At 48.7% G+C, this 26,260-nt stretch overlaps 2 protein-coding genes across 6 annotated transcripts; both read left to right on the top strand.

Moving 5' to 3' along the window:
- Positions 1–3,144: 3,144 nt before the first annotated feature.
- On the top strand, positions 3,145–9,018 carry LOC119820464 (zinc finger protein 324A-like). 2 transcript variants are annotated; one of them, XM_038338822.1, is made up of 4 exons: positions 3,145–3,626; positions 5,058–5,226; positions 5,628–5,744; positions 7,038–9,018. In XM_038338822.1, the coding sequence occupies exons 1-4, from the start codon at positions 3,543–3,545 to the stop codon at positions 8,453–8,455; spliced, it is 1,788 nt and encodes a 595-aa protein (XP_038194750.1). In that variant the 5' UTR covers positions 3,145–3,542; the 3' UTR covers positions 8,456–9,018. The 2 variants fall into 2 exon arrangements, with proteins under 2 accessions (XP_038194750.1, XP_038194752.1); XM_038338824.1 differs by having other exon boundaries at positions 5,058–5,184.
- Positions 8,603–20,327, top strand: Znf446 (zinc finger protein 446). 4 transcript variants are annotated; one of them, XM_038338831.1, is made up of 6 exons: positions 8,603–8,727; positions 15,077–15,459; positions 15,532–15,733; positions 15,998–16,092; positions 17,874–17,958; positions 18,162–20,327. In XM_038338831.1, the coding sequence occupies exons 1-6, from the start codon at positions 8,679–8,681 to the stop codon at positions 18,764–18,766; spliced, it is 1,419 nt and encodes a 472-aa protein (XP_038194759.1). In that variant the 5' UTR covers positions 8,603–8,678; the 3' UTR covers positions 18,767–20,327. The 4 variants fall into 4 exon arrangements, with proteins under 4 accessions (XP_038194759.1, XP_038194763.1, XP_038194762.1 ...); XM_038338835.1 differs by lacking the exon at positions 8,603–8,727 and adding an exon at positions 12,837–13,991; XM_038338834.1 differs by lacking the exon at positions 8,603–8,727 and adding an exon at positions 14,180–14,316.
- The last annotated feature ends 5,933 nt before the right edge of the window (positions 20,328–26,260 follow it).

The following is a 26,260-nucleotide window of genomic DNA, read 5'->3' on the forward strand; positions in this document are numbered from 1 at the left end:
AGCAAGAGTACTGAGGATTTGTTTGTTTTTCTAGACAGGTTTTTCTATGTAACAGCCCTAGCTTCCTGGAACTTGCTTTGTAGACCAGGCTAACCTCAAACTCACAGAGATCCGCCTGCCTCTACCTCCCAGATGCTGAGATTAAAGATGTGCACCACTGCTACCCAGCTTCTTTTCTGAAGAAAAAAGAAAAAAAAATTTGAAAAGGTTTTGTTGGACTGGAGAGATGGCTTAGGGGCTAAGAGCACTGCCTGCTCTTCCAGAGGTCCTGAGTTCAATTCCCAGCAACCACATGGTGTGGCTCACAACCATCTATAAGATCTGGTGCCCTCTTCTGGCAGGCAAGCATATATGTAGGTAGAACACTGTATAAGTGATAAATCTTTTTCCCCCTTTATACATTGCCTACAGATAAGTAATAAATCTTAAAATAATAATTAACTTGAAAAATTCTTGGTCAGCTCTGAAGTCTTTACTCAACATTAACATATAGAAATATGTGTGATATGTGTGTGTATATATCTTCATCAACAGACTCAATACTGCAATAAAAAGATAATCACAGAATAATAATTTTTTTTAAAAAAGAAAACCTTTTGATTTTGTTTTGGGGCTTTTGGTTTTTTGTGGGGAGTTGGTTTGTTTTGGACTTTTTCTCGGTTTCTCTGTGTGCGTCCCTGACTATCCTGGAATTTGCTCTGTGTAATCCAGAGCGCTGGGATTAAAGGTGTGTGCACACCCCGGCTGGTGCTGGGTGTTTGAGCTCAGGTCTGCCTGCTTACACAGCATTTACTCTTTCTTACCACTGACCCATCTTCCCAGCCCTACAGCCTTCCTTCTGAGAGGTGACATAGCAGGGATGGGAGCGTCAGAAAATAAGGAAGACCATCGGGCGGTGCTGGCACAATCCTTTAATCCTAGCTGGGGAGGCAGAAGCAGGCAGATCTCTGTGAGTTCAAGGCCAGACTGGTCTACAGGGTGAGTTCCAGGACAGACTTCAAAGCTACACAGAGAAACCCTGTCTCGAAAAAGAAGAAGAAGAAGAAAAAGAAGAAGAAGAAGAAGAAGAAGAAGAAGAAGAAGAAGAAGAAGAAGAAGGAAAGAAGGAAAGAAAGAAAGAAAGAAAGAAAGAAAGAAAGAAAGAAAGAAAGAAAGAAAGAAAATAAGGAAGCAAGGACAGCATCTCAAAGAAACAGCATTATACCTTTCAGGCAGATCCTAGAGACTTGTGGTAGCTTGTAGAGATCACCTCTTGGTTCTTTTCCTTCCTTCCTTCCTTCCTTCCTTCCTTCCTTCCTTCCTTCCTTCCTTCCTCCCTTCTTTCTCATTTACCACTGAGCTACACCCCCCACCCTCTAAATTTCTTATTTTGAGCAAGCTTTCAAATAGTTGCCTAGCCTGACCTTGAACTGAGGACACAGCCCAGACTGAATTTGTAATCCTTTTGCCTCATCCTTTCTAATAGCTGGGATTACAGATTTGTACCACCAGGCCTGCTTCTGCTGTTTCGTTGTGGTTGTGTTAAACCTGAAAATTTCAAGAATAAAGGCCAAATCCATGATTATCTCATTAAAACAAGCTTTGCTTTAGAGGCTGACTTGAGACAGACAGGCCAACCGACTGTCTCACCCTAAACCAGGATTTTAGAGAGCAGCCCCTGATGTGAGATGAGGTTTTTATAGATGGGGGAGGAGAGGTTTAAGGGATTTCCAAATGGGGGATTTGGCAGGAAAAATAGGCGGGGCTACAGGACCATAACAAGCATGACAACTCAGTCATAACCACCTCCTGATGTTGGGAGCATAGCCAGGCACAGATTTGGCTTTGAATTTGGATCTGGTCTAAAGCTGCTATGCCCTTCTCCCTTTAATTTTTTTTTAACTTTATTTCAAGTGCACTGGTGTGCATTTGCCTTCTTGAATGTCTGTGTGAGGAACTGGAGTGTCAGGCAATTGTGAGCTGTTATGTGGGTACTGGGAATTAAACTCTGGTCCTCTGGAAGGGCAGGTAACCACTGAGCCAACTTTCCAGCACACGCTCACGTGTACACATACGCCTTTTCCGTTTTCCTTTGTTTGTTTGTTCTTTCAAGACAGGGTTTCTCTCTGTGTAATAGCCCTGGCTGTCCTAGAATTTGCTTTGTAGATCAAGCTGGCCTTGAACTCACAGAGATCCTCCTGCCTCTACCCCCCCCCCCCACCAGTGCTGCTGAGATTAAAGGTGTGAGCTACCACGCTGGGTGCTGCTCTGACTGGCAGAGCTCAGTTCCTGCTTGCTCCCTCCCTCCCTCCCTCCCTCCCTCCCTCCCTCCCTCCCTCCCTCCCTCCCTCCCTCCCTTCTTTCTTTCTTTTTCCTTTTCTTTTTCTTTTGAAAGACCAGGATAAATCCAGACCCCCTAGCAGGAAGAGTAGAGCCAAAAATCTAGGATAGCTGGTTCAGTGACTTTGTTCCAGGAATTGGCTGACCACAAAGTTAGATTATAATCTTGAGAAACGGGGAGTTACCCCCTTGTGATTATCACTGGTATTTTCAGAATCTTCCAATGCACCCTCCCTACCCTTTCTTCCCTTAAATACCCCTTATCCCAGTTACTCGGGGTCGAACTCCTCTACCCCTGCGTGGGATATGAGTCTCGGCCCCAGCGCGCTGGTTCCTATCAATAAACCTCCTGTGATTACAGCAAGGACGGTCTCTCGTGAGTTCTTGGGGGGTCGTGTTATCCAGAGACTTGAGTGAGAGTCTCCCAACTCGGGGGGGGGGCTCTCTCTCTCTCTCTCTCTCTTTCTTTTCCTTCCTCCCTTCCTTCCTTCCTTCCTTCTTTCCTTTTCTTTCTTTTTTTTTTTTCTTTTGTGTGCCTGGTTAGTATCGCCTGCCTACGGAAACCGCTAAGTTTCTAGAGTTTGTTTGTTTTTTGGTCCAGGGACGTCTACCGGGAACCCACCCAGGAGACAGACTCTTTTGGTGCTCAGGTCCCATCGAAATCTGACGATGGTCCTCAATTTCTTTCTAGCACTCGGCTAGGGGAAAAGAGGCTTGGCCGTGGCCATAGTTACCGGGAAGGCACCGCCTGTCATTCAGGAAAGCCAGCAGGAACTACGTTTACCCGAGCAGCGGTAGTGTGCACTGGCCAACGCGAGCCGGGAAGGCGGGGCTTCCGGCGGTCTCGGTTATCTGTTTGCGGACCGGCTTCGGGCCACAGGGGTGGTCCCGATTGGTGTGGGAGGAACCGGGCCGACGCGATCCTCTCCAAGAGGTTCTTGGGACCCAAGACTAGGGCAAGTGAGGACGGTACTCGCAGCTGCCCGCTTCGGGCCGTGGCTCAGCACACGTCGGCTCTGCAAGCCGGCGGCCCCTCCTCCGAGCCTCAGTTTCCCCCATTGATTCGTAGGTGACGGTTGCGACCATTAGGGCCGTTGCCGGAGCCACATACTCTCCATTTTAGCTGCAACCCTTCAGCAGTCCTCTGGGCGCATAACGTCCTTGTCTAAACCGGGAAACCGAGGCCCCGGCGGGCTGCGCGAGGCCGTGGGCGGGGACGGGCTATGCCCAGGTCTTCTGCCCGCCGTGCCCCGCCCCCATTACAGATTCCGACGGCGGCGACCTGGCCACTTACAGAGGCAGCGCTGGTGAGTTTAGGGATCCTTGCATGGACCCACTAGACGTTCTGGCTTACCCTTTTGCTGTGCTGTGGGGAGGGAAGCAGTTTTTTTTTTTTTTTTTTCCAACATTTTAGCCCAGGTCAGTGAGGCTGACCGGTGTGGAAGCCTCGCTTGTGAAGAGGGTTAAGGACTGGAAGAAAGTTAAAAGGAAGGACCTATACGTCAAAAGCAAAGGGGAGACGACGCTTATAATTTGAAGGCAGTGTCTCTTCTTTTGAGGCTGACCTCAAGTTAGATATGTTGCCAAGAATGGTCTTGAACTTCTGGCCCTCCTGCCTCCACTTCCCAAGTTCTGGATTTGCAGGCATGCACCGTTTATATGTTCCTGAGGATGGAACCCAAGGCTTTGTGCATATCATGCAAATGCTACAAACTGAGCTACATTCCCAGCCTGGAACTTAGCAATTTAGATGTAGAATGAACAGGGAAGGGAGGTCATGTGTTGAAATACCAGGCAGAGGAGTTGGGACTTTGTCCCAAAGGCATTGGAAGACATGGAGTGCTTTAAACATAGACTGGCCAGTTTTCCAGTTAGAATTTTTAAAAAAATTTTTTATTTCTAATTATGTGCACTTGTGTGTGGGTATGCACGTGAGTGTCAGTTCTTCTGGAGAATGGAACAGGCACTTGTGAACCATCTAGTGTGGATGCTGGGAGCTGAATTCATGTCCTCTGGGAAAGCAGCAAACACCTTTTTTTGGTTTTTCAAGACTGGGTTTCTCTGTCGCTTTGAAGCCTGTCCTGAAACTAGCTTTTGTAGATGAGGCCAGCCTCTAACTCACAGATCCACTTGCCTCTACCTCATGAATGTTGGGATTAAAGGCATGCATCATTAGTTAGGATTTTAAAAGCATTCTATCTTTTTCTGAGGGTAGAACAGACATGGAGGAGGCATCACTATGTAGAACAAAGGCTATTATTCCCCAAAGTCCATGGGAATGATGGTGGGCCCTGGACCAGATTAGTAATAGTAGTGGTTAAAGTGGCTGAATTATGGTTAGACAAGCTGATTTGTCAGGTTTGAATGTGAACCAGTTTTGAGTAAAGAACTCTCCCAATGGTCAGCTTAAGCACCTGGGAGGATAGAACTACCGTAGATGTGGAAAAGACCAGCTCTGTAGACCAGGCTGGCCTCAAACTCAGAGATCCACCTGCCTCTGCCTCCCAAGTGTTTGCCACCACCATCACTCAGCTGTTGTGTGGAACTCAGTCTGTAGACCAGATTGGCCTTGAACTCACAGAGCTATGCCTGCCTCTGCCTCTTGAGCTAGTATAGTACTACAGGGAAGGAATATAAGTGTCTGAGAAGCATCAAGGAGAGATAGCCATTAGGACAAGGAGCTGGTTTCTGCCTCACACAGCCATAGCATAGACGTGATCTTATTTTTGCTGTTGTAGGGCCTGATGGCCTTTGAGGATGTGGCTGTGTACTTCTCCCAGGAGGAGTGGATGTTTCTGGATGCAGCCCAGAGGGCCCTGTACCGCCATGTAATGCTGGAAAACTTCGCGCTTGTAGACTCCATAGGTAAAGTCCTGAATCCTCCATTGGAAGCAAAACTGGGACCAGGTATGGCAGCCAGCTGAGGGTACTAGGTTTGGGGGCCATTGCAACTGTCCCCTCTCCTCCCTAGCTGTCTATGAGTAGGGTCTGCTATCTATGGGCCATGTGAGGAAAGCTGGGGTTCTGAATACATGCAGTCTGATAAACGCAGCCATCTCCTGTATCCCTGAGGTGCTCGCTGGCTACATTCTTCTCTCTGCCTGGGTTGTAACCCCTTCATTTGGAGCTGCTGACCCAGTGGTTCCTTATGGGAATTCTTGAGCTGGCCCTGTGATCCTCCTGTGTGGTGGCCTTTTGGGTACATAGATTACATGGTTGATATCCATGCTATCCTTCATCCTGCCCTTTGTTGGGACCGGACTGTCCTGAGCTGGGGCTGTCCTCACATACTCCTTCTCCCTTCATAGGACTCTCTGTCTCTCGGCCTCGTGTGATCATCCAGCTCCAGCGTGGTGAGGAACCCTGGGTCCCCAATAGGACAAATACAGGCCCAGGCAGGAGCACCCACGGGAGACCCAGCCTTGGTGAGTTGGGCTCCACCTAAGGTGAACTCGGGGCCAACATGGGATACTTTTTTCTCCCCTTCCTGGTATCACAGACACCTTCCTTTCCTGTCTCCAACCTAGCTCCCTTCTCTTGCTGAATACTTTTCTCATCCTGTGGCCTTTCTTGCCCTTAAAGGAGAAACTTAAAGGGCACAGGTGCTGCATCCATGCAGAAAATGACTCCTTCTGAGGCCCTCCCTCACCTGTGCTGTGCGGATTGACTTTCCAGACTGTTACATCTGTAGGGCCATTCCTTCTGCCCAGCTGTTGTTTGAACATTTCTGCTTGGGATGTTCATGGCATGGGACACAGCATCGGCCAGGTCACTGCTGTGTGGTGTGGGGACAGTGCCAGGGAAAAGCGGTCAGCAAACAGTATTGATGAGTAGTGCATATCCTCAAGAGATGAGCAACAAGGAGAAAGCATCTAAGAGTGTGTGCTTGGGAGAAAGTGCCCCCCTCCCCCAACCAGTGCAAAATCTTGACCACGTGTCAGGTCCGGCCCAACTTGTTTGCACATTCCTGAAAAGGGGAGTGAGGATTGAGGGAAGAAATAGGCAAAAGACAGAAGATAGAGTCAGGAGCGCTTCCAGTGGGGCTCAGGTTTATTATTCATAACCCTTATATATCCCAAACAAAAGGGGGAGGGCAAAAGACTTCCCTCCCAATGATACAAGGGAAAAACAAGTGTAATTACCTCCTTAAATCTCAAAACACCTAGTAACCAAGTCAAATATCCTGTTATCTGGTCTTCGAGTAGCTAGACATCCAGTAGCCACACCTTTGGCTGAGCATTCAATTATTGGTCCTTCAGAAGCAAGAATAGATTTGGACTCTGATGGACCCGTGTTGCCTACAACAGAGTTCCACAGTCTGAGGATAAACTCACAGAAAGAGTAGGAATCCGCAGTCCTCTGCGTATACTGGGAACTGGAACTGAATCCAGCAGCCAAGAGACCTGCCAAGGCTTTTCATCTGCATTTATAGTACATGAGACCATGGTCAGAGTGGGCCAGTATCTTAAAGGCTATTGACTGAAGGAGTTCGGGTTCAAAACTGTGGACTCCTGACAACCATGGAGGGCCATTGCTGTCAGGAAGGCCAAGAGCTGTCAGCTCTTCCCTACCAACTTCTGCCAGGACCAGCCTACACCTCTGCTTTTCTCTCTACCCTTTTACACTCACTTCATAGGGTCCCCCTGACTGCCCAGGCACTCTGCTCTGGTCACTTCCTGGCCAGATGACCCAGGTAACTATCTTTCCTCTGTCTTCAGGATCCAATCACAATGCAAGGGACAGACGTGTGTCTGGAAATGCAGCACTTCTCGGGGCCACTTGTGACAGTCCTGATGGAATACCCACTAGTGTCCTTCCCCCTGCTGGTGCCTGCGCTGATGCAAAAATCCTGGAGGGACACCAGAGTACCTCCCCATCTCTGCAGAGAAAACCCACAGGGGTATCTGTGATCTATTGGGAGCAGCTACTGCTAGGTTCCAGCAGCAATGAGGCAACTGTTAGCCTGCGATTGACTTCCCCAGTGGGGATTCCTGAAGATAGTTCATCCAGAGTGAAGGCCTTCTCTGACCGCCTGACCCCAGAGAAGCAGCCACGGGGAGCTGTGCAGCAAAAGCCAGAGTTGCAGCTAACCCCAGGGAGAGTCTTCCAAAGTATCCCAGACCTCCATGGGGCTGAGGAGGAACGTGGAATGAGTGGGGCTTGGCTCGAATCTCAGAGAGACTCCAGTGTTCCGGAGCCCCCACTATGGGACAAGCTGGGGGAGGCCTTCCAGGCCGGCCCAGGACTTCTCTCTGGGGACAAACCTTTTGAATGCAGGGCATGCAACAAAGTGTTCGTGAAGAGCTCAGACCTGCTCAAGCACCTGCGCACCCACACAGGAGAGCGGCCTTATGAGTGCACCCAGTGCGGCAAGGCCTTCAGCCAGACATCACATCTGACCCAGCACCAACGCATCCATAGCGGGGAAACGCCCTATGCATGCATGGTATGTAGCAAGGCCTTCCGACACAGCTCCTCATTGGTGCGCCATCAACGCATCCACACGGACGAGAAGTCCTTCCATTGCAGTGAGTGTGGCAAGGCCTTCAGCCACGGCTCCAACCTCAGCCAGCACCGCAAGATCCACATGGGAGGGCGGCCCTATGCCTGTGCTCAGTGTGGCCGCCGCTTCTGCCGCAATTCGCATCTCATCCAGCATGAGCGCACACACACTGGGGAGAAGCCCTATGCTTGCTCCCTCTGCGGCGCAGCCTTTAGCCAGGGCTCCTCACTCTTCAAGCACCAGCGTGTGCACACCGGAGAGAAGCCTTTCTCATGCCCACAGTGTGGCCGTGCCTTCAGCCATAGCTCCAACCTCACACAGCATCAGCTGCTGCACACCGGCGAAAGGCCCTTCCGCTGCGGGGACTGCGGCAAGGCGTTTGCCAAAGGCGCAGTGCTGCTCAGCCACCGGCGCATCCACACGGGTGAGAAGCCCTTCGTGTGCACACAGTGTGGCCGCGCCTTCCGTGAGCGCCCAGCCCTCTTCCATCACCAGAGGATCCACACCGGAGAGAAGGCCCTTCGGAGGCCCAGGGGCGGCATGCACTCCCAAGTCAGGTCTCTAGCGGCATCCTTAGATGGTACACCTCCCAAGGCCACCCTGAACTCTGGCAGCAGTCCCAAAGCTAGCTGAGGCATGAGGTCACAATTGTGCCCTTCCCTGCCTTCTCTGAATCCCTCTCACTCACTGTTGAAGAGCCTGTGTCCTCAGCAAACCCACTGAGAAGCCCTGTTATGTGAGCCAGGTATGGGGAAGACTTGCCAGTTGGTACCATTAACACTTGACAAGATCTGCTGTTCAGCCACAGTTCACACCTACACCCTGAAAGAAGCCATTCTGGAGAGGCATCGGGAGTATGCATGTGCCCCCTGGGACTGGTGGAGCAGACGACTGCCCCAGAATAGGTGGGTAACCCATAGGCATTATCTTCATGTTGATGCCACTTCTGTATTTCCTGATTGTGGCTATGAAAACCAGGCGGTGGTGGTGCACACCTTTAATCCCAGCACTTGGGAGCCAGAGGCAGGCAGACCTAAGAAAGAAAGAGAGAGAGAAAGAGGAAAAGAGCAGGTGGTAGGTAAAGACGGCTGAGGAATCTGCCTGCTCAAGCTAGCAGCTAGAGATGTACCCTCAGGGTGCAGTGCATACAGTTTCCTTGCTGCAAGCCTCAGGCAAATAAATGGTTTGTTTCTGAACCTGGGCTTTCTCCTCTGTGAAAATGAAGAGGGAAGATTTGGGTCAATGGAGGGGAGTATTAAAAAATGCTGACTGTTCTCCCAGAGGGCCTGAGTTCAATTCCCAGTAACCACATAAGGGCTCTCAACTATCTATAATATATTTCGGTGCCCTCTTCTGGCATGCAGTGGAGGCAGAACACTGTATACATTTAAAAAAAAATAGCAACTGGATGTAGCAACACAAGCCTTTAAACCCAGTGCTTGGGAGGCAGAGGTAGGCATATCTCTGTGGTCAACTTGGTCTGCATAATGAGTTCCGGCCCCAACCAGAGCTACATGGTGAGACTCTGAAAGACCCCCAGTGTGGGGAGACTCTCACTCAAGTCTCGGGGTAACACGACCCCCCCAGTAACTCACGAGAGACAGTCCTTGCTGCAATCACACGAGGTTTAATCGATGAGATGGGAACCAGTGCACTGGGGCCAAGACTCATAACCCACGCAGGGGAAGACTTCGACCCCGAGTGGCCGGGAGAAGGGGTTTTTAAGGGAAGAAACCACAGCCCAGTGATCTGAAAGGGGCAGGGAGAGTGTAGAAAATTCCGAAAATACCAGTGATGATCACAAGGGGACAACTCCCTGCCTCTCAAGCTCATAATCAGTTAGTTCCTGAAACACAGCATCCCCAAAATATCAATGATAATCACAAGGGGGAAAATCCCTGTTTCTCAAGATTATTCTCAAGATTACAATCTAACTTTATCTTCAGCTAGTTCCTGAAACACAGTCACTGAACCGCCTAATCCTAGATTTCTGATTCTCTCTCCCTGCTTAGATTTTTGGCTCTATTTTTTTTTCCTGCTAGGGGGTCTGGATTTATGTGGTCTTCAACTCCACATAAACAATAAGTAGATGAATGAATGAATGGTGCTCTAAGAGAATTCAAATAAAGTCCAGGTAGACTCACTGCCAGGCATGAGTTAGGTACTGCACAGTAAGCAGCTTTGTGACTCTGCTTCAAAGGAGATAACTGAGGGACATAAGAGAGGTAGTGTGGCCTGGAGCACAGTACAGAACCAGGACTGAATTTGGATGCACTTCTGCAGTTTCACAACCGCTTCCCTGCAGTCTGCCAGGCTTGAAGGGCTGGCATAACCCACCAGTAGGAAACGTAGACAGGAAGGGAAGATGTGGCTCTCAGCACTGTAAGATGGATCAAGGATGCCGACTCCTCAGCGTCCATTCCCATTCTCATCCAAGCCTGTCATCAGTCATTACCAAAGCCCATGCTATATGAGCCTTTACACCTGAAGTGCAGTAACTTTAGAGGAAATAAGATGGCACTGCTTATTTCTGCTGGGCTTAGCCATCATTTAGACACGCACACATACACACACACACCTGTCCCTATTGTCGTCGTCCCCACCTTGGTTGGAAGGTAAAGAGCTGAGCTGGGAGGACTTGACATTTCCTATGAGTGGGTGACATTCAGTTTGCTTCTTGTGGCCTTCATTAGACCAGGCCCCATTTGGACTTGAGGCCACACCACCAGGGAAATGGAAGCATGGTGGTGTTTACTTTTAATCCCAGCACACAGGAGGAAGAGTTACAGGCCAGCCCGGTCTACAGAGTGAGTTCCAGGACAGCGGAGCTGCTACACAGAGAAACCCTGTCTCAAAACAAAACAAAGAACTAGGTTTGATGATGCATGCTTAGACTCTCCACCTCTGCAGTTCAAGGATAGTTTTAATCCCTTTCTCTGTAGCTTTGGAGCCTGTCCTGGAACTAACTCTTATAGACCAGGTTGGCCTCAGATTCACAGAGATCTGACTGCCTCTGCCTCCTGAATGCTGGGATTAAAGGTATGTGTCACCACCGCCCAGCTGAGGCCCTATTTTAAGAAGAAAAAAACTTAGTCAGGTGTTGGTTGTGCATGCCTTTAATACCAGCATTCTGGAGGCAGAGAGGCAGATGGATCACTGATTTCGAGGCCAGTCTGGTCTACAGAATGAGTTCCAGGACAATCAAGGCTACAGAGAAATCCCGTCTTGAAAAACAAAAGTTAAACCGGGCGGTGGTGGCGCACGCCTTTAATCCCAGCACTCGGGAGGCAGAGGCAGGCGGATCTCTGTGAGTTCGAGACCAGCCTGGTCTACAGGAGCTAGTTCCAGGACAGGCTCCAAAGCTACAGAGAAACCCTGTCTCGAAAAAAAAAAAAAAAAAAAAAAAAAAAAAAAAAAAAAAAAGAAAGAAAAACAAAAGTTAAGATACCTTGAATTTTTTGTTTCTTTTTTTGTTTTGTTTTGTTTTGTTTGAACTCACAGAAATCCACTGCCTCTGCCTCCCGAGTGCTGATATTAAGGGCATGTGCCACCACCACCTGACTATCCTGACATTTTTATTTTTATTTTTTTAAAATATTTATTTATTTATTCATTTATTTATTATGTATACAATATTCTGTCTGTGTGTATGCCTGCACGCCAGAAGAGGGCACCAGACCCCATTACAGATGGTTGTGAGCCACTATGTGGTTGCTGGGAATTGAACTCAGGACCTTTGGAAGAGCAGGCAATGCTCTTAACCTCTGAGCCATCTCTCCAGCCCCTATCCTGACATTTTTAACATCTGTATGAACAGTAATAGTTGTTTTTACCTTAAAACAATGCAGATAGTTTAAACGGAGCACACAGACATGCCATTGGAGTATCAGCACAGATTGGCTTTAATCTGGGTTCTCAGGGGGGCCATAGAGTAGACATACAGCTTGTCTGCATCCCAGTGTAGGATGGGATCATCTATATCCCCCTTGGTGGCCACAGGTGGGTGGGGGAAGCCAGGAGACCTGGGCAGAGTGGGACAGCCCCAGAGCAGCGGCTGTGTTGAAAGATGAGCCTTTGTGGGTCAGACTGTAGGAGGGGGAAGACTGGGAAGACCAAGGCAGTGCTGTGAGGGGACCTGCTATCAAGGCTCCAGTGCCATCGTCTCAGGATCCTTGCAGGTATGGCAGTGCATACCCGTAACGCTAATACTTGGGAGGCGGGGACAGGAAGATCTGGAGTTAAGAGGCCAGACTTGACTGCATAGCATGTTTGAGGCCAGTGTGGGGGCTACTGAGACAGTTTAGAAGGGGGGGGGCATCAGATGTGTTGATACCTTTAATCCCAGAACTCCAGCACTCAGGAGACAGACACAAGCAGGTCTATGTAGCAAGGTGCAGAGCAGTTGGGGCTGCATAGTGAGATCTTGTCTCACAAACAGAACAACCTGTAGTTGTCCTCTGTACTTAAGACACACCTGTCCCACCCATTTGCCAATGAAATCTGTCCACTAAACCTCAATAGTGCAATCAGGGAGGGGTGCTGTGCAGGACCCAGTTGCCCAAGGTTCTCTGAGCTAGGCCTCCTGAGACACCCAGTGGGCATATTCAGCTCCGGTTGGATGGAGCTGTGTAATGCCAGGAGGGCTCAGAAACATTATGCTGTATAATATTTTTTGTGCTGTATAATTTTATTTCATTACCCTAAGGGCAAGGTCAGTAGGTCACCATAGGTGAGGTCTTTTTTACAGATTCTCTGGATGTAATTTTCACAACCACCCAGTGGGGAGAGGCTGAGTTTTAAGGGGCTCCCCAGGAAGCTCTCCCCTGGAAACACCTTTGTTCTAGGGCTCACCTTCCTGATTAGCTGGCTCCCAAGCCTCACTGTGCTGCAGGGTAGACCTGGTTGAATCTTGTGGTATGTATACCTGTTCCTCCTTTTTTTTTTTAAAAAAAAAATTTATTTATTTATTATGTATACAATATTCTGTCTGTGTGTATGCCTGCAGGCCAAAAGAGGGCACCAGACCCCATTACAGATGGTTGTGAGCCACCATGTGGTTGCTGGGAATTGAACTCAGGACCTTTGGAAGAGCAGGCAATGCTCTTAACCACTGAGCCATCTCTCCAGCCCTGTTCCTCCTTAAACAACCATTGAGCTAGTCCCAACTCCATTAAATATTATGGTTATATTGGGTTGACCAGTGTAATCATAAAAAATATTGAGGCAGGATCTAAATTCCCCAGGCTGGCCTCTCAGCTGTCTTACAGCAGAGACCTCATCTCTCAAGGCAATCCAGCTGGTAAGCCGAGTTGACAAACTCCCCACGCAACTGCTCGGGCGTTTCAGATGTTGTACTCCAGCAGCTGGCAGCCAAAGAGGGGGTTCCCAGGAATCAGAAGAAACTAGAATAAACACATCCAGTTCAGGACTGAATGATTATATCATGGTATGTGGAAACAAAACTAACTCCACATACAATTCAATTTAAAAGCCGTAACTGCTGTGTGTGGTAGCCCATGCCCTTAATCTCAGCAGACAGGAGGAAGAAGCTGGAGGATATCTGAGTGATCTCCAGGCCAGCCGGGGATAGTTGTTGTTTGGTTTGGTTTTGAGACCCTGTTCCCCCCAAACAAACAAATAAAGCCATTAACTTATTTTTAAAAAGCTTTTGTTCCCAAAATTTAATATAGGTCAATTTGTCTAGCTGCAGGCTCCAAATTAAAGGTTGAGTGTGTCCCATAATCTCAGATAGAAACCTCCATCCTCATTTGGAGTACTGTTATCTAAGACTGTTAGTGAGGGGGTAATCACATGGTTACCTCCTCTAAACGCTTGCCCACCCCATGGGCCTATTGCCCCCACAATATCCCAGGAGCTTAAAGGGGTGTAACAGAGGCCATACTGGGTCTTCCTCGCCCAACACTGTCTCCCACCGGGATCGTCTGGAACAGCCACCTAGGCCTTCTCCGCCCTAGAACGACGCTTACAGTGTTGCTTTGGGAACAGCAAAAGCTGTGCACTGGCTGTTACCTAGGCGACACACGGAGCTACGATACCTTCTGGAGCTGAGCGCCAGTTCTAATTGGTCGGGATACCTCACCAGCCAATAGAAACCAGGTCAGCTGTGCACATGCGCAAGGAGGCTATCCCGCAGTCCCGCCCGCAGAGGGTGAGTGCTTCGGTTGGGGTGCAAAGACAGAATGGTTGCCAAATCAAAAGAGGGTACCCCTGGAACTCTGCGGCGGCACCGCGGGCTCAAGGACAGGAACGAAACGTCTCGCGCGTGAGAGGCCTTGGAAACGCGCTGTCGTCCTTGCTGAGGCTCACGGGAGACGTAGTCCGAGCGGAGGGGGCCGTGCCTGTGGGACAGGCGCAGGATTGGCCAGACCGGTAGGGTAACGAGCAAGGAGAGGCGTTCTGTGAGTGGCGGTGGGACGCGCGGTGTCACTTCCCGGAAGTGCCGCGAGCTCCTGGTGCGCCTGGAGGCGTCAGAGGTGTGTGCACTCCTGGCCCGGCGGGCGCAGTTTCTCGTGGCTCCCCCGAGCTCCAGGAGCGCCCCCCAGCCTTCGAACACAAAACACCGGGACCCTCCCTTTCCGACACCCCCAACTCTAATGTTCTCCTGGACAGGACTGGTGCCCCAGGAGAGCCGGTTTCAATCCAGAACCTCTTAAGGACTGGGACGCAGGTTCCAGTTCGTGACTCCATACAATATAGGGCTGTTTGGTTTGTCTTTTGTTTGGGAATTTCACGGGCGTAGGTAAAGGTAACGTGAGACATCCACAGTTAGGCTGTGGTCAGCGAGCACTGTCACCACGCCTATATAGGCCCCTGAAAGTGCACCCAGGCTTTCAGCTCTGTCTCAGGTGATGTATTTGGACCTCAGAGCCAACTCTTCTGTTAGCATAACCTGATCTGCCTTCTGCCTGAAGCCTCAGGGTACCCTGGATGACGGTCCTATCTGTGTCCTCCTGATCATTGGTCTGCTGGGGGAGCCACCTTCATCTTCCAGTAGTCCTCTGTTGTACCCAAATGTTTGAGCCGACCATTTGCAGTTTCCTACAAGGTCCTTGGACATCTTCCACCCAGGCATTTACATCAAGGATCCCCCAGGTCTCAACTGCTATAAACTCGCACCTCCCATGACCTTCCTTGAAGCACTCCTGGCCTCAGGGCTCTCTTTTCTGGCTTCTAGGAAGGGTCCGGTGTGTGTCTTTGGCCTTAGATGACACTCTCATTCCTCCTTTTCTGTAGGTCCCTCTTTTGTCAGCTCCCAAAGACCCTTCAAAACAAGAATGTCATCTTCTCTGAGTCCCTCACACGTATCCCTCAGGGACTCCAACACCACCATCGAGGAGCCTGAGGCTGCACGACTCCGATTCCGGGGTTTCTGCTATGAGGAGGTAGAGGGGCCCCGAGAGGCGCTGTCCCAGCTTCGAGAGTTCTGTCACCAATGGCTGCACCCTGAGTCGTGCTCTAAAGAGCAGATGATAGAGCTGCTGGTTTTGGAGCAGTTCCTTGGTGTGTTGCCCTCTGAGATCCAGGCCTGGGTGCGAGGGCAGCAACCAAGAAGCCCTGAGGAGGCTGCAGCCCTGGTTGAGGGGCTGCAACATGATCCTGGGCAGCTGCTGAGCTGGGTAAGTATAATGACATTAGCTTCTTAGCGGGATAGATTGGAGGTAGAGCCCCTGTGACATGCTTCTCTTCAGATCACAGCCCACATCCTGAAGCCAAAGGTGCTTCTTACAGTCCACAAGACAAAGGAGTCTTCAGAGAGCCACCACCTCTCAGTAGCAACAGAGTCCTCTGAGGCAGGCCCTGCAGAGGCGCCACAGGATGCGGGGTTAGACAGAGCTGCCCAGATCAGTTGTGGTGTGAAGGAGGAAGCCAATGCTGATGCACAGGAGATGGGTGAGAGGATACAGCATCAAAATTTCAAATCCCTGGGAGCGTGTATTGTGGGGCAGGATAGCCTAAGAGAGAGGTTGTGTCAGGGTTGAGACTCCTGAAATAAATCTGGATGTCCCCAGCTGCAATGGGGACCCTGGAGAAACTATTATAGCTGGATTCCTATGGAGCAAAGAGACAAGGCTGACCTCCCACTATGTCACGTGACAGAGGCAGGCCAAGGCCAATGCAGATTGACACTCCTTCCCATCTGCCTATCTTTCTCAGTATCCTCAAGCCCTCTCCTTCCGGCCCAGACGCCTGAGGGACATCTTGGACACCAGGAACCAGCCTCCACAGCCTTCCATCCAGGAAGGATCCAGGTAAGCAGCCTCCAGCAGGAAAATCAGGCCATGGCTGTGGGAGGGGAAGTGTCTGATGGTTGTGTTTTGCCCTGTGGTTTTGTAGGCTCCTCTGCCAGTGACTCCTGTGTTCTATTTTGTTTTGTTTTACTACTTCTGAGTAGTAAATAATTTCCCTCCCAGCAGGTGCTAAGAGCTGAAGACTAGACTGGTAATCTCTCATTGGAAAAGATTTAGGCCGCAGGTTCATGCCTGGTCCAGAGTAGCCAGAACTGGTGGACCTGGCTTCCTCGCCTCCAGAGAAGCCAGTTATTGGAGAGGCTTGCAATACCCAGGGGCCATGGGCCAGCTGTTGTGTATGAAGGTAGAAAGGAGACTGCCACTGCAGGATTCCTGAATACCTGAGAGCAGACCAAGACATTCTCCCTGAACATGCCTCAAGTCCCTTCTACTGTTCTTCTCAAAGTTCAGTGTAAAGCCCCTGCCACCTGAGTGTGCATAGTTAATGTGGAGTGGGAGTAGGGATCTTGTCCTCTCCTGGTTCTTTCTGTTTCTGAGCCCCTCCACTTGGGTGAGAGCGCCCTTCCTCAATAGGATGTCTAGTTAAGGTGTGCTTCAAGATTAAGAAACCCCTCTAGGATCCCTCTCTGGTGTTCTCACTTCCAGCCAGCATCACCTAGAGATGTACCTGTCTGTGGCATCCACTTTCTTTTCCTCCAGATTTGCTTTGTGGTTATTTTTTCCAACATACCAAAGACCTATATGGCAGATCTTAGGGCAGGGAAGAAGTTAGATCTTTTAGGCAAGGAATTCTTTGCTTGGGAAGGCTGTTATAGGTAAGCCCCTGTTCTGACACCAAACTCACCCTCTTCAGACCTTGCCTAAACCAGCTGGCACAAAACTCCCGAGCTTTCTCTATCATGGTTGCCTCCTCAGGTCTTCAGGCTCCTGAAATTCCTCATTATTTTAACCTTGGTGTTGTCCTGCCCTAACCTTTTTGATTTTGTTTTGTTACATTTGTTTTGAGACAGCATCTCTCTACACAGCCCAGACTGTCCTGGAACTAGCCGTGTAGACCAGACCGACCTCAAACTCACAGAAATATGCCTGCCTCTGCCTCATAGCACAGGGATCAAAGGTGTTCCCCACATGCCTGGCTCCTTCACCCTCTTTCTAAAAAAAATAAATAAATAAAACAAATAAAGGTTTTTGGGAATGTAGCTCAGCTGGTAGAGTGCCTGCCTAGCATGCACAAGGTCTTAGGCTCTATCCCCAGCACTGCATAAACTGGGGATGGTACTGCTCACCTGCAATCCCAGAGCTCAGGAGGTAGAGACAGGAAAGTCAGAAGTTTAAAGTCATCCTCAGCTACATAGTGAGTTTGAGGCCAACCTGGGCTACTTAGACCCAGTCTCACATGTACACAACCCAAGAAGAAATTTCTCACCCCAAGGAAGTTTCAGTTTTGTTAACCAGTCTTGACAGAAAGTGACTGAATCCTGGGTAGTTGCCTGGCCTCTTACTCTCCTTCCAGCACATCCTGCACACAGTTTAGTGACCAGAAGAAGGATGGAGACAGCCATGGTGTCTGTTGAAAACCCACCCACAATGTCTGGCCATCACTGAGACAGGCCACTGAGAGGACAGTTGACAGATGAAAGCTGACCCAGTATTCACAAATGCCAGTCTGACTTGGTCCTTAGCCTGCTGCAGTTGGAGATTTAGGTAACCTGTCACCCACTGAGTGTTGGATAGGATGTGAGGCTAGGAGGGAGAGGCAGTGACTGGTTACATCCTTGCAGAAGGAGTGGGGCCTGTTGGACTCATCACAAAAAGAGCTGTACTGGGGCGTGATGCTGGAGAAGTACGGCACAGTGGTGTCCCAGGGTGAGGTTCAATGACTCTTTGCCCTGTCTTCCCTGTCTCATCCTCCACGCGCCTCCCTGCATGCGCTAGGCCCCCACTGGGGCTCAAGGGTGCAGTGACCCAGCATCTGGCTGCATCTCTCCTACCAGGAGGTACCCACCCCCACTCTTCTGTGCAAGTCCCCATGTGACCAAGCCCCCAAATGAACGTTTTCCCCACCCCAGCAAGCCTGCCGCTGTTAGAGCCAGATGTGCAAGTTGAGTCTGAGCTGAGGCCAGCTCATGCAGCAGGACCGAAGTCCCTCAGGAACCACCTCCCAGAAGTGGGAGCCATTGCAGGTCCAGGGCTTGTTCAAACCTGCACATCCTCTCCAAGTGATGAGACCCGGAGCCCTTGCAAGGACCCTTCAGCCTTGTCTCCCGCACCACTGCTTGAAGCCCCTGCTAGGCCTGCACCTCGGAAGCTGTACACTTGTGAGCAGTGTGGCCTCAGCTTCGACTGGAAGTCTGTTTTCGTCATCCACCATCGCGCGCACCTGGGTGGGTCAGGCCTGGCAAGGCCACCACAGGTGCACCGGGAGCCAGCCATTGGGCACTCCACTGGCCTTCGGGGCTATGCATGCGTGGAGTGCGGGCGCAGCTTCAGCTGGAAGTCACAGTTGGTCATCCACCGCAAGAGTCATGCAGGCCAGCGGCGCCACTTCTGCCGGGACTGTGGGTGCAGTTTCGACTGGAAGTTTCAGCTGGTCATTCATAGGAAGATCCACCAGCCAGAGAGTCCTCGAACAGCTGGAGAAGGCTGTCTCACCTTGGGAGCCCCCAGCTCCTAATGCGGCACTCCAGGCATCCCTTCCAGCCAAGAGGAGGGCTCTGGGGCACCCCCAAGTGAGTCAGGAACCCCAAGAAGATCCCCTGTCCAACGCCAGACCACCCAGGATAAGAAGAGACTGTTCACTTTCGGCCCCTGCTTTATGGAGCCAGGTCTGACGGTACTAATCCACGGCTGGGGTCCTGGGGTCTGTCTTCGGCAAGGAAAGAGAGCTCCCTGCTTCGTAATTCTCAGAAATTGCCTTAGGTTCCTCCTTGCAGACCAGGAAAGAAGTCTCCATGGAAGGTACAGGAAACCACAGCTGCCTTTTCATCCTCTTGCATGTGACCCTCAACTAACGTGCCAGGTTTTTAATGTAAGTTATGTCTATAACTAGAATTTCTGAGGAAGAATTCTAACTTCTGGCTTCCACTGATCAAAAGAACAGCCTTGTGTCTGGCTGACGAGTCACGGGAACCGCAGGGCAGCTGAGCCCAGACACTTCAATTAGCCACTTCGCTCCAGGCTGCCTAGTTGCCTGACCACACAGACTGCTTGCCACCTCCCTGGTCTTTGAGTTCCTGAACCTGGACTTGGATGAACAATAAGGGACTTTCCTTTGGGAGTGTGAGAGGACGTGAGTAGCTTCTGAGCAGTTAGACAACACATGGTTGCCTCAGGTCATGCATGCCTCTAGGTCAGGCCTACACCCCACACAACGGGTCAGTTCATCATTAAACTGGAGGGCAAAGAGCAGCTCTCTCTGCTGCCCAGGGAACTGTGACCCTCCGGACAGTCACTCATGATTTGTCCATGCATGGTGTCCTATTAACTATTTCTGTAAACTAGATGGCTTGAAACATTTATTTACTAATTTTTCATCATCAAAACTCTGAAATAGATCTCACTAGATCAAAGGTGTTAGTAGGGTGGAAGGCTCCCCCTAGGAGGTGCAGAGGTCACCCGAGGCCCTTGACTTATGGTTTCTTCTTCCATCTTCAGCAGTGAGCAGTTCTTTTCCTCTGTGGATCATTAATTTCCACTTGCAGGACATGGGGGGCCTTATATATTCCAGGGTGATCACCATCTTTAGGTCAGACGGTGAAGCAGGAGATTTTATTTTGTTTGAGACAGGGCCACCTTGTGTAGTAGAGGCTGATCTCTTAACTGGTGATCCTTCTGTCTCAGCTTCCTGGATACTGGAACTATAGGCTTGTACCACCAAACCCAGGTTGGTACTTTTAAATTCTCTGTATGTGTGTTTAAGATAGTCTCACTATAAAGTCCAGGCTGAGCGCAAACTCCCTGTAGCTCTCCAGCATCCGTCTCCTGCGTGCTGGGATTAAAGGTGTGCACCATCAGCTGGGCGAAGACTTTAAAGACTTTTCATTTTCAAATTTAGAAATATGGAGCAGGATTCTGTGTTGTAGGCAGATCTCTGTTAATCTGAGGTCAGACTGGTTTCCATAGTGTGTTCCAGGACAGACAGGAGCTATGTAGTGAGATTCTGTTTCAAAAATAAGTAAATAAATAAATAAATAAATTCTAGAGATGGACATATTAAAGTTTCTTCTAGAAACTTGGGTTTTCAACACTGTCCATTCTTGCTCATTGCTCTGCAGTTCTGTCCTTCCTTCCTTCTTCCGTGTGTGTGTGTGTGTGTGTGTGTGTGTCTGTGTGTGTGTGAGTGTGTGCACGCACACACATGGAGACCAGTAGAGGATATCAGGGTCTCTACCTGTTCATCTGTTGATGTTCGTGCTGGGATTCAAACCCCAGTGCTGGAGCTTGAACTCTGCTCCTCATGACTTCACATCAAGTGCTTTTAGCTGCTGAGCCATCTCTGCAGTCCCACTGGGCAGAACATTATTGAAATGCTTGCTTGGAGTCCCTCCTAGCTGCTCCTATGTGCCTCTTCTTTCATGTCCAGAGGATGCATGCCTTTCCTGTTCCTCCTGCACCTGGTTATGAACGGTTTGAATTTTCATGCATTCCTTAAATCACTTGGCTATTCATTACATTTTCCCTATAGCAAGTTCCAGAATCTGCTCTTCACATTGTTTTTTGAGGAGAGCTGAGATGATCTCTCCATAAGGCCCAAGGGTTTTTTTGTTTGTTTGTTTTGGTTTGTTTTTGTGGTTTTGGTTTGTTTTTGTTGCTTTGTTTTGTTCTGGTTTTTCTCTCCCCCCCCCCCCGAGACAGGGTTTCTCTGCAGCTTTAGAGCCTGTCCTGGAGCTAGCTCTTGTAGACCAGGCTGGTCTCGAACTCACAGAGATCCGCCTGCCTCTGCCTCCCGAGTGCTGGGATTAAAGGCATGCGCCACCACCGCCTGGCTAGTTTTGTTCTGTTTTTTGAGACAGAGTTTCTCTCTGCTGTCCTGGAACTCACTCTGTAGACCATGCTGGCCTTGAATTCACAGAGATCTGCTTGCCTCTACCTCCTGAGTGCTGGGATTGAAGGTGTGCACCACCACTGTCTAGCTTGCCCTTAGTCTTTTTTATGTCTGTGTGAACCATATGCATGCAGTGTCTGCAGAAGTCATAAGAGAGAATAAAATCCCCTGAAACTAGAGCTAGAGATGGTTTGGGCACCATTTTGGTGCTAGGAACTGAACCAAGGTCGCCTGCAGGGTCAGCAAGTGCTGACCGTAACTGCTGAGCCATATCTTCAGCCCTCTGCCTTAAGTTCTTGATCCTTGATTAATTTTTTTTTCTTTTGGAGACAGTGTTTCTCTGTGTAGCCTTGGCTGTCCTGGAACTCACTCTATAGGCTATGCTCAAACTCATAGATCCTCCTTCTCTGCCTCCTAAGTGCTAGGAATAAAGATGTGTGCCACCACCACCCAGCTCATTGGTGGCATCTTAATTACAGATGTGTGCACCACTACACCTGACCCTCTTTTTGGTATTGTTTTGTTGTTTGGAGGTTTTTTTTCTTGGCAAGAATTCATGTAGCCCAGGTCCTCACCTGCCTTACTACACCTTCTGAATGGTGGGATTACAGGTGTGTGCCACCACGCTACCCAGCTCACACCTGGCCCTCTACACTTACCAGGTGGCTGCTGCTGTAATAACCACTCATCTTTTCCTTGGGCTAAGATGGGCAAAGACCAGGGAGAAGGTGTCTTTCTGCACTATTCCAGCTACTGTGAGTCTCCACAGAGTCTTTCTGTAATCTTATCCAGTACTCATGATAGCCTCACCTTTTCCTTCCTCCACACTATCCTGTTTAAACCTTATGGAGTTCAGATACCTCCCCACCCTCAGTTGCCTAGTGACCCAATGATTGATAGAGCTGGGATGTGTCCTGGGCTTGTCTGACTGGAAACATCCCTGGGAGTGATTGAGATGGATAACATTAAAGCCAACTATTATGGGGAATGTAACTAAGTGAAACTGGAAGAGAGGAGGGCCTCAAACATCAGTCAGCAAGCTCCCTTCCTCACTGTGTTCCCACAGGGATTGCTGAACTGCTCCCCTCAATCAAACTTAAGCCTGATAGTAGACCTACCAACAAGCCAGTCGCATCCTTGAGTAGACAGGAGCCTCTGCAGCTCAGCACAAGGCCTCCCTGGCTCTTGTCCTGCAGTTCATTCCAATTTTTATTCTTGTTCTTTTGTTTGGGGTTTGTTTTCATTTTTTGTTTTTGGTTGTTTTTTTCAAGACAAGATTTCCCTCTGTAGCCCTGGTTGTCTCACACCTCTCTGTGTACACCAGGCTGGCCTCAAACTCACAGAGATCTGAGTGCCTCTGCCTCCCGAGTGCTGGGATTAAAGCTGTGCACCACCACTGCTCAGCCAGAAGACTGTCTTAATTTGTCTTAATTGTTGTACAGTTTGTGTTTTTCATAGATGGACATGGTGCAAACCTGTAATCCCAGTAGGTAGGGTAAAGGCAAGAGGATCAAGAGTTCAAGGTCATTCTCAGCTCCACAGCAGGCTCCTGCCTGTGTTACAGAAGACCTTGTCTGATAAAATAATTTAAAAATAAACAAAATTGGTATCATCTTTTGGTGGATTTTTCCAGTCATAATAAATTTAGAACAAAAGACAGAATGCAAAGTGTTTGACAACAGTGTATACGCACACACACACACACACACACACATATATGAGTGTGGTATGTGTGTGTTTGAATGTGTGGGTACACAGGTATCCAGGTATAGTGTGGAAGCCTGAAGTTGGTTTGGGGAATCTTCCTTATTCTCCCAGTTTATTCTTTGAGGCAGGGTCTCTCAGTCAAACCCAGAGCTTGCTGATAGGGCTCATCTCACCCCCATCTTGCCCTGGGGACTGTCTCCAAATTCTGAGGCTGGGATGACAAAGGAGTCATCATACCCACCAAGCATTTATGTGCATTCTGGGGATCCAAACTCTTGTCCCTTTGCTTGTACCACAAGCACTTTTAAGAGATGAGCTGTCCCACTGCCACCCAGGCACACATCCCGGCTTTGGGTTGACCCACCCCAAGATCTACATGCATGACCTTCTGGAATATATTGTTTGTAACCACAGTCAAAGCATCTCCATGGCTTGGAGCAACAGTCGGATATCTGAGCGGAATATCAGAGGGGGGCCAGTATTGATGGTGTACCAGAAGTCAGAGGCCTTGAACCTGACCAACCTAACAACTCATTACACAATGAACATTTACAAGTAAAGCTGTTTGGACAAAAGGATCTACTGTGTGACACACTGTAGCTTCCAAGGACACTAAGATGAATGAAGAGGGGATGGAGATTTGGGAAAGATAGAGGAGTAAAGTGGGGTTTTTTTTTTTTTGCTTTTTTTTGTTTGTATTAATTAAATTTTTATTTCTTATAAATTTCCTTTTGGGAGGTACACTACAAGGGTGAAGGGTGGATATGGAGAGATAGAAATGAGTAGCATTGGGATGCATGATGTGAAATTCCCACAGAATCAATAAAAAGGGATTATGTTAAAAATTAAGATGAGTTTGAGGGCAGCCTGATTTACAGAGAGAGTTCCAGGACAAAGTTACACACCTGTCTTGAAAAACAAAACAAAACAAAAAAAAGAGATGAGCCATCTCCCCAACCCAACAATTTATATATTCTCTTGGATAAAAAGTTCCAGGGGCAGTTGGGCAATGGTGGCACATGCCTTTAATCCCAGCATTTGGGAGGCAAAGGCATGCAGATCTCTGTGAGTTCGAGGCCAGCCTGGTCTATAAGAGCTAGTTCTGGAACAGGTTCCAAAGCTACAGAGAAACCCTGTCTTGAAAATAAAAAAAAAATAAAATAAATAAACCTTAAAAAAATGAGCTGGGTGGTGGTGGCACCTTCTCTGTGAGTATGAGGCCAGCCTGGTCTACAGAGAATGTCCCAGGACAGCTAGGACTGTGACAGAGACCCTTTCTCAAATTAAAAAAAAATTAAGAAAGGAAGATATGAAAATTCTTCACCATGTGAGAAACACTGTTTTGAAAAAAAAAAGAAGAAAGAATAGAGGGAAAAAATGAAAAGAAAAGAGGAACACTTTTCACCATGTGAGGCATGTAAGAAGACACCCATCTGTGGTGATGGGAAAGCCATGGAACCTGACCTGCCCTTGTTCTAATCTGGAATTTAGAGCCTCCATAGCTGAGATATAAATCTTTGTTGTCTTTTTTTTTTTTTTGAAAGAGAGGGTGGTGTGTTGGGGCTGCAGCACATTTGGAGAGTGTCCTGGCTAGTTTTATGTCATCTGAGAGATGGGAACCTCATTTGAAAGGAATGCCTTCTTGAGACTGGGCTGTAAACAAGTCTACAGAGCATTTTCTTAGTGATTGATGAGGGTCCTGCTATGTAACCCTGACAGGCCTGGGGTTCACTATGTAAAACAGGCTTGTCTCCAACTTGCAGTAATCCTCCTATCTCTGTCTCCTAAATACTTGGATTTTAGGCATATCTCAACCAAAAAAATTAGCCTGATTTTTGTTTTGTTTTGGATATTATGCAGCCCAGGCCAGCCATGAGCTCCTGAGCCTTTTGTTTTCACTTCCCACCCAGAAACAGGTTCTCCCCACCAGAAATGCAAAGAAGCCACAGTCATCACCACACGTCTTTACTCCCAGCACTCAGGAGGCAGAGGCAGGGGGAATCGCTGAGTTTGAGGTCAGCCTCGTCTACAGAGTGAGTTCCAGAACAGCCAGGACTACACAGAGAAACCTTGTCTTGAAAGACAAACAAACAAATAGGCTGGAAAGATGGCTCAGCAGTTAAGAGCACTGTGTGCTCTTCCAGAGGTCCTGAGTTCAATTCCCAGCAACCACATGGTAGCCCATAACCATCGGTGGTAATATCTGGTACCCTCTTCTGGAGTACAGGCATATATGCAGGCAGACCACTGTATACATAAGAAATAAAAACAAAACAACAACAACAAAAAAGAACGAGAGAAGAAATGCAAAGGTACAGAAGCCCAATTGTTTTAATGAAACTGGGAGTGGGGTTGTCTCATGTTAATATATATGAGACTAATTCTGATTTAGACACAGTGAGACACATCTGGAATCCCAATACTAGAAAGGCTGTGGTAAAATGATTAAAGTCCAAGGTTAGCTTGGGTAAGTAGTCAGACTCTGTCCAAAATACACAAAGATCACTTGGGTCAAATATTTGCCACAAGCACTACATGAAAGATCTATTTTTAAAAAAACAAGGGCTGGAGTTCAGCAGTTAAGGGCACTGACTGCTCTTCCAGAGGATCTGGGTTCAATTCCCAGCATTCATATGGCAGCTCACATCTATCTGTAATTCTAAGATCTGATACCCTCACACAGACAAACATGCAGACAAAATACCAATGCCCACAAAATAAAAATTAATCAATTAATTAAAAATGGTAAATGCCTTTAAGCCCAGCGCTCAGGAAGCAAAGGCTGGTGGAAGTCAATGAGTTGGAGGCCTGCTTGGCTGACACATTTCAGGCCAACTAGAGTTTCAGGTCAGTAATAGTAGTAGATTCTCCAGCTAGTCTAAGAACATAGTATCAAACTGTCTTCTGAATACTTTTATGAATACCTTTTTGAATGTCTTTATATCCATAGATTAGTACAGCTCTCAACCCTAAATAATTGTGGAGTTACTCAGCCCAAAGTCGGTCCTTCATACCCCCACCAACATAATTCAGGAAACATCACAGAAGAGGGGGGGCAGAAAGTTTATAAGAAGCAGGGTTGGTGAGCCAGGGCTTGATATGGAATATTGTAGATGAGCCTTGTAGAAGACAGGAAGGCCATGCCTTGTGCATCCACACCAACTGTGGTTCTTATGCAGGGAACAATGGCTAGGGATGTTCAACAACTCGTTACACTTCTTTGGCAGGGAAGTAGGCGAGAGTTGGCATGGAGTTCACCCACTAACTGGCCCTGGGGCTATGCCACAACTCCAGCAGAAGTCATCATGCCTATCACTCAATACCGAGTCTCTTAAAACACTTTCAGCTCCTGATTACAGAGCGGGCGGCTCAGCATTCTGTTAGCCCGTGGTTCTTAGAGTCACCATCAGGGCCAGT

Source organism: Arvicola amphibius, chromosome 8, assembly GCF_903992535.2.
Source record: "Arvicola amphibius chromosome 8, mArvAmp1.2, whole genome shotgun sequence".
In the NCBI taxonomy this organism is placed as follows: domain Eukaryota; kingdom Metazoa; phylum Chordata; class Mammalia; order Rodentia; family Cricetidae; genus Arvicola; species Arvicola amphibius.

Coding starts and splice junctions, on each gene's coding strand:
- Znf446 (XM_038338831.1), top strand. CDS start 8,679: ATGCATGTGCCCCCTGGGACTGGTGGAGCAGACGACTGCCCCAGAATA. Junction 8,728..15,076: donor AGACGACTGCCCCAGAATAG/GTGGGTAACCCA, acceptor CCTTTTCTGTAG/GTCCCTCTTTTGTCAGCTCC. Junction 15,734..15,997: donor TGCTGATGCACAGGAGATGG/GTGAGAGGATAC, acceptor TATCTTTCTCAG/TATCCTCAAGCCCTCTCCTT.
- LOC119820464 (XM_038338822.1), top strand. CDS start 3,543: ATGCCCAGGTCTTCTGCCCGCCGTGCCCCGCCCCCATTACAGATTCCG. Junction 3,627..5,057: donor CACTTACAGAGGCAGCGCTG/GTGAGTTTAGGG, acceptor TTGCTGTTGTAG/GGCCTGATGGCCTTTGAGGA. Junction 5,227..5,627: donor GGAAGCAAAACTGGGACCAG/GTATGGCAGCCA, acceptor CTCCCTTCATAG/GACTCTCTGTCTCTCGGCCT.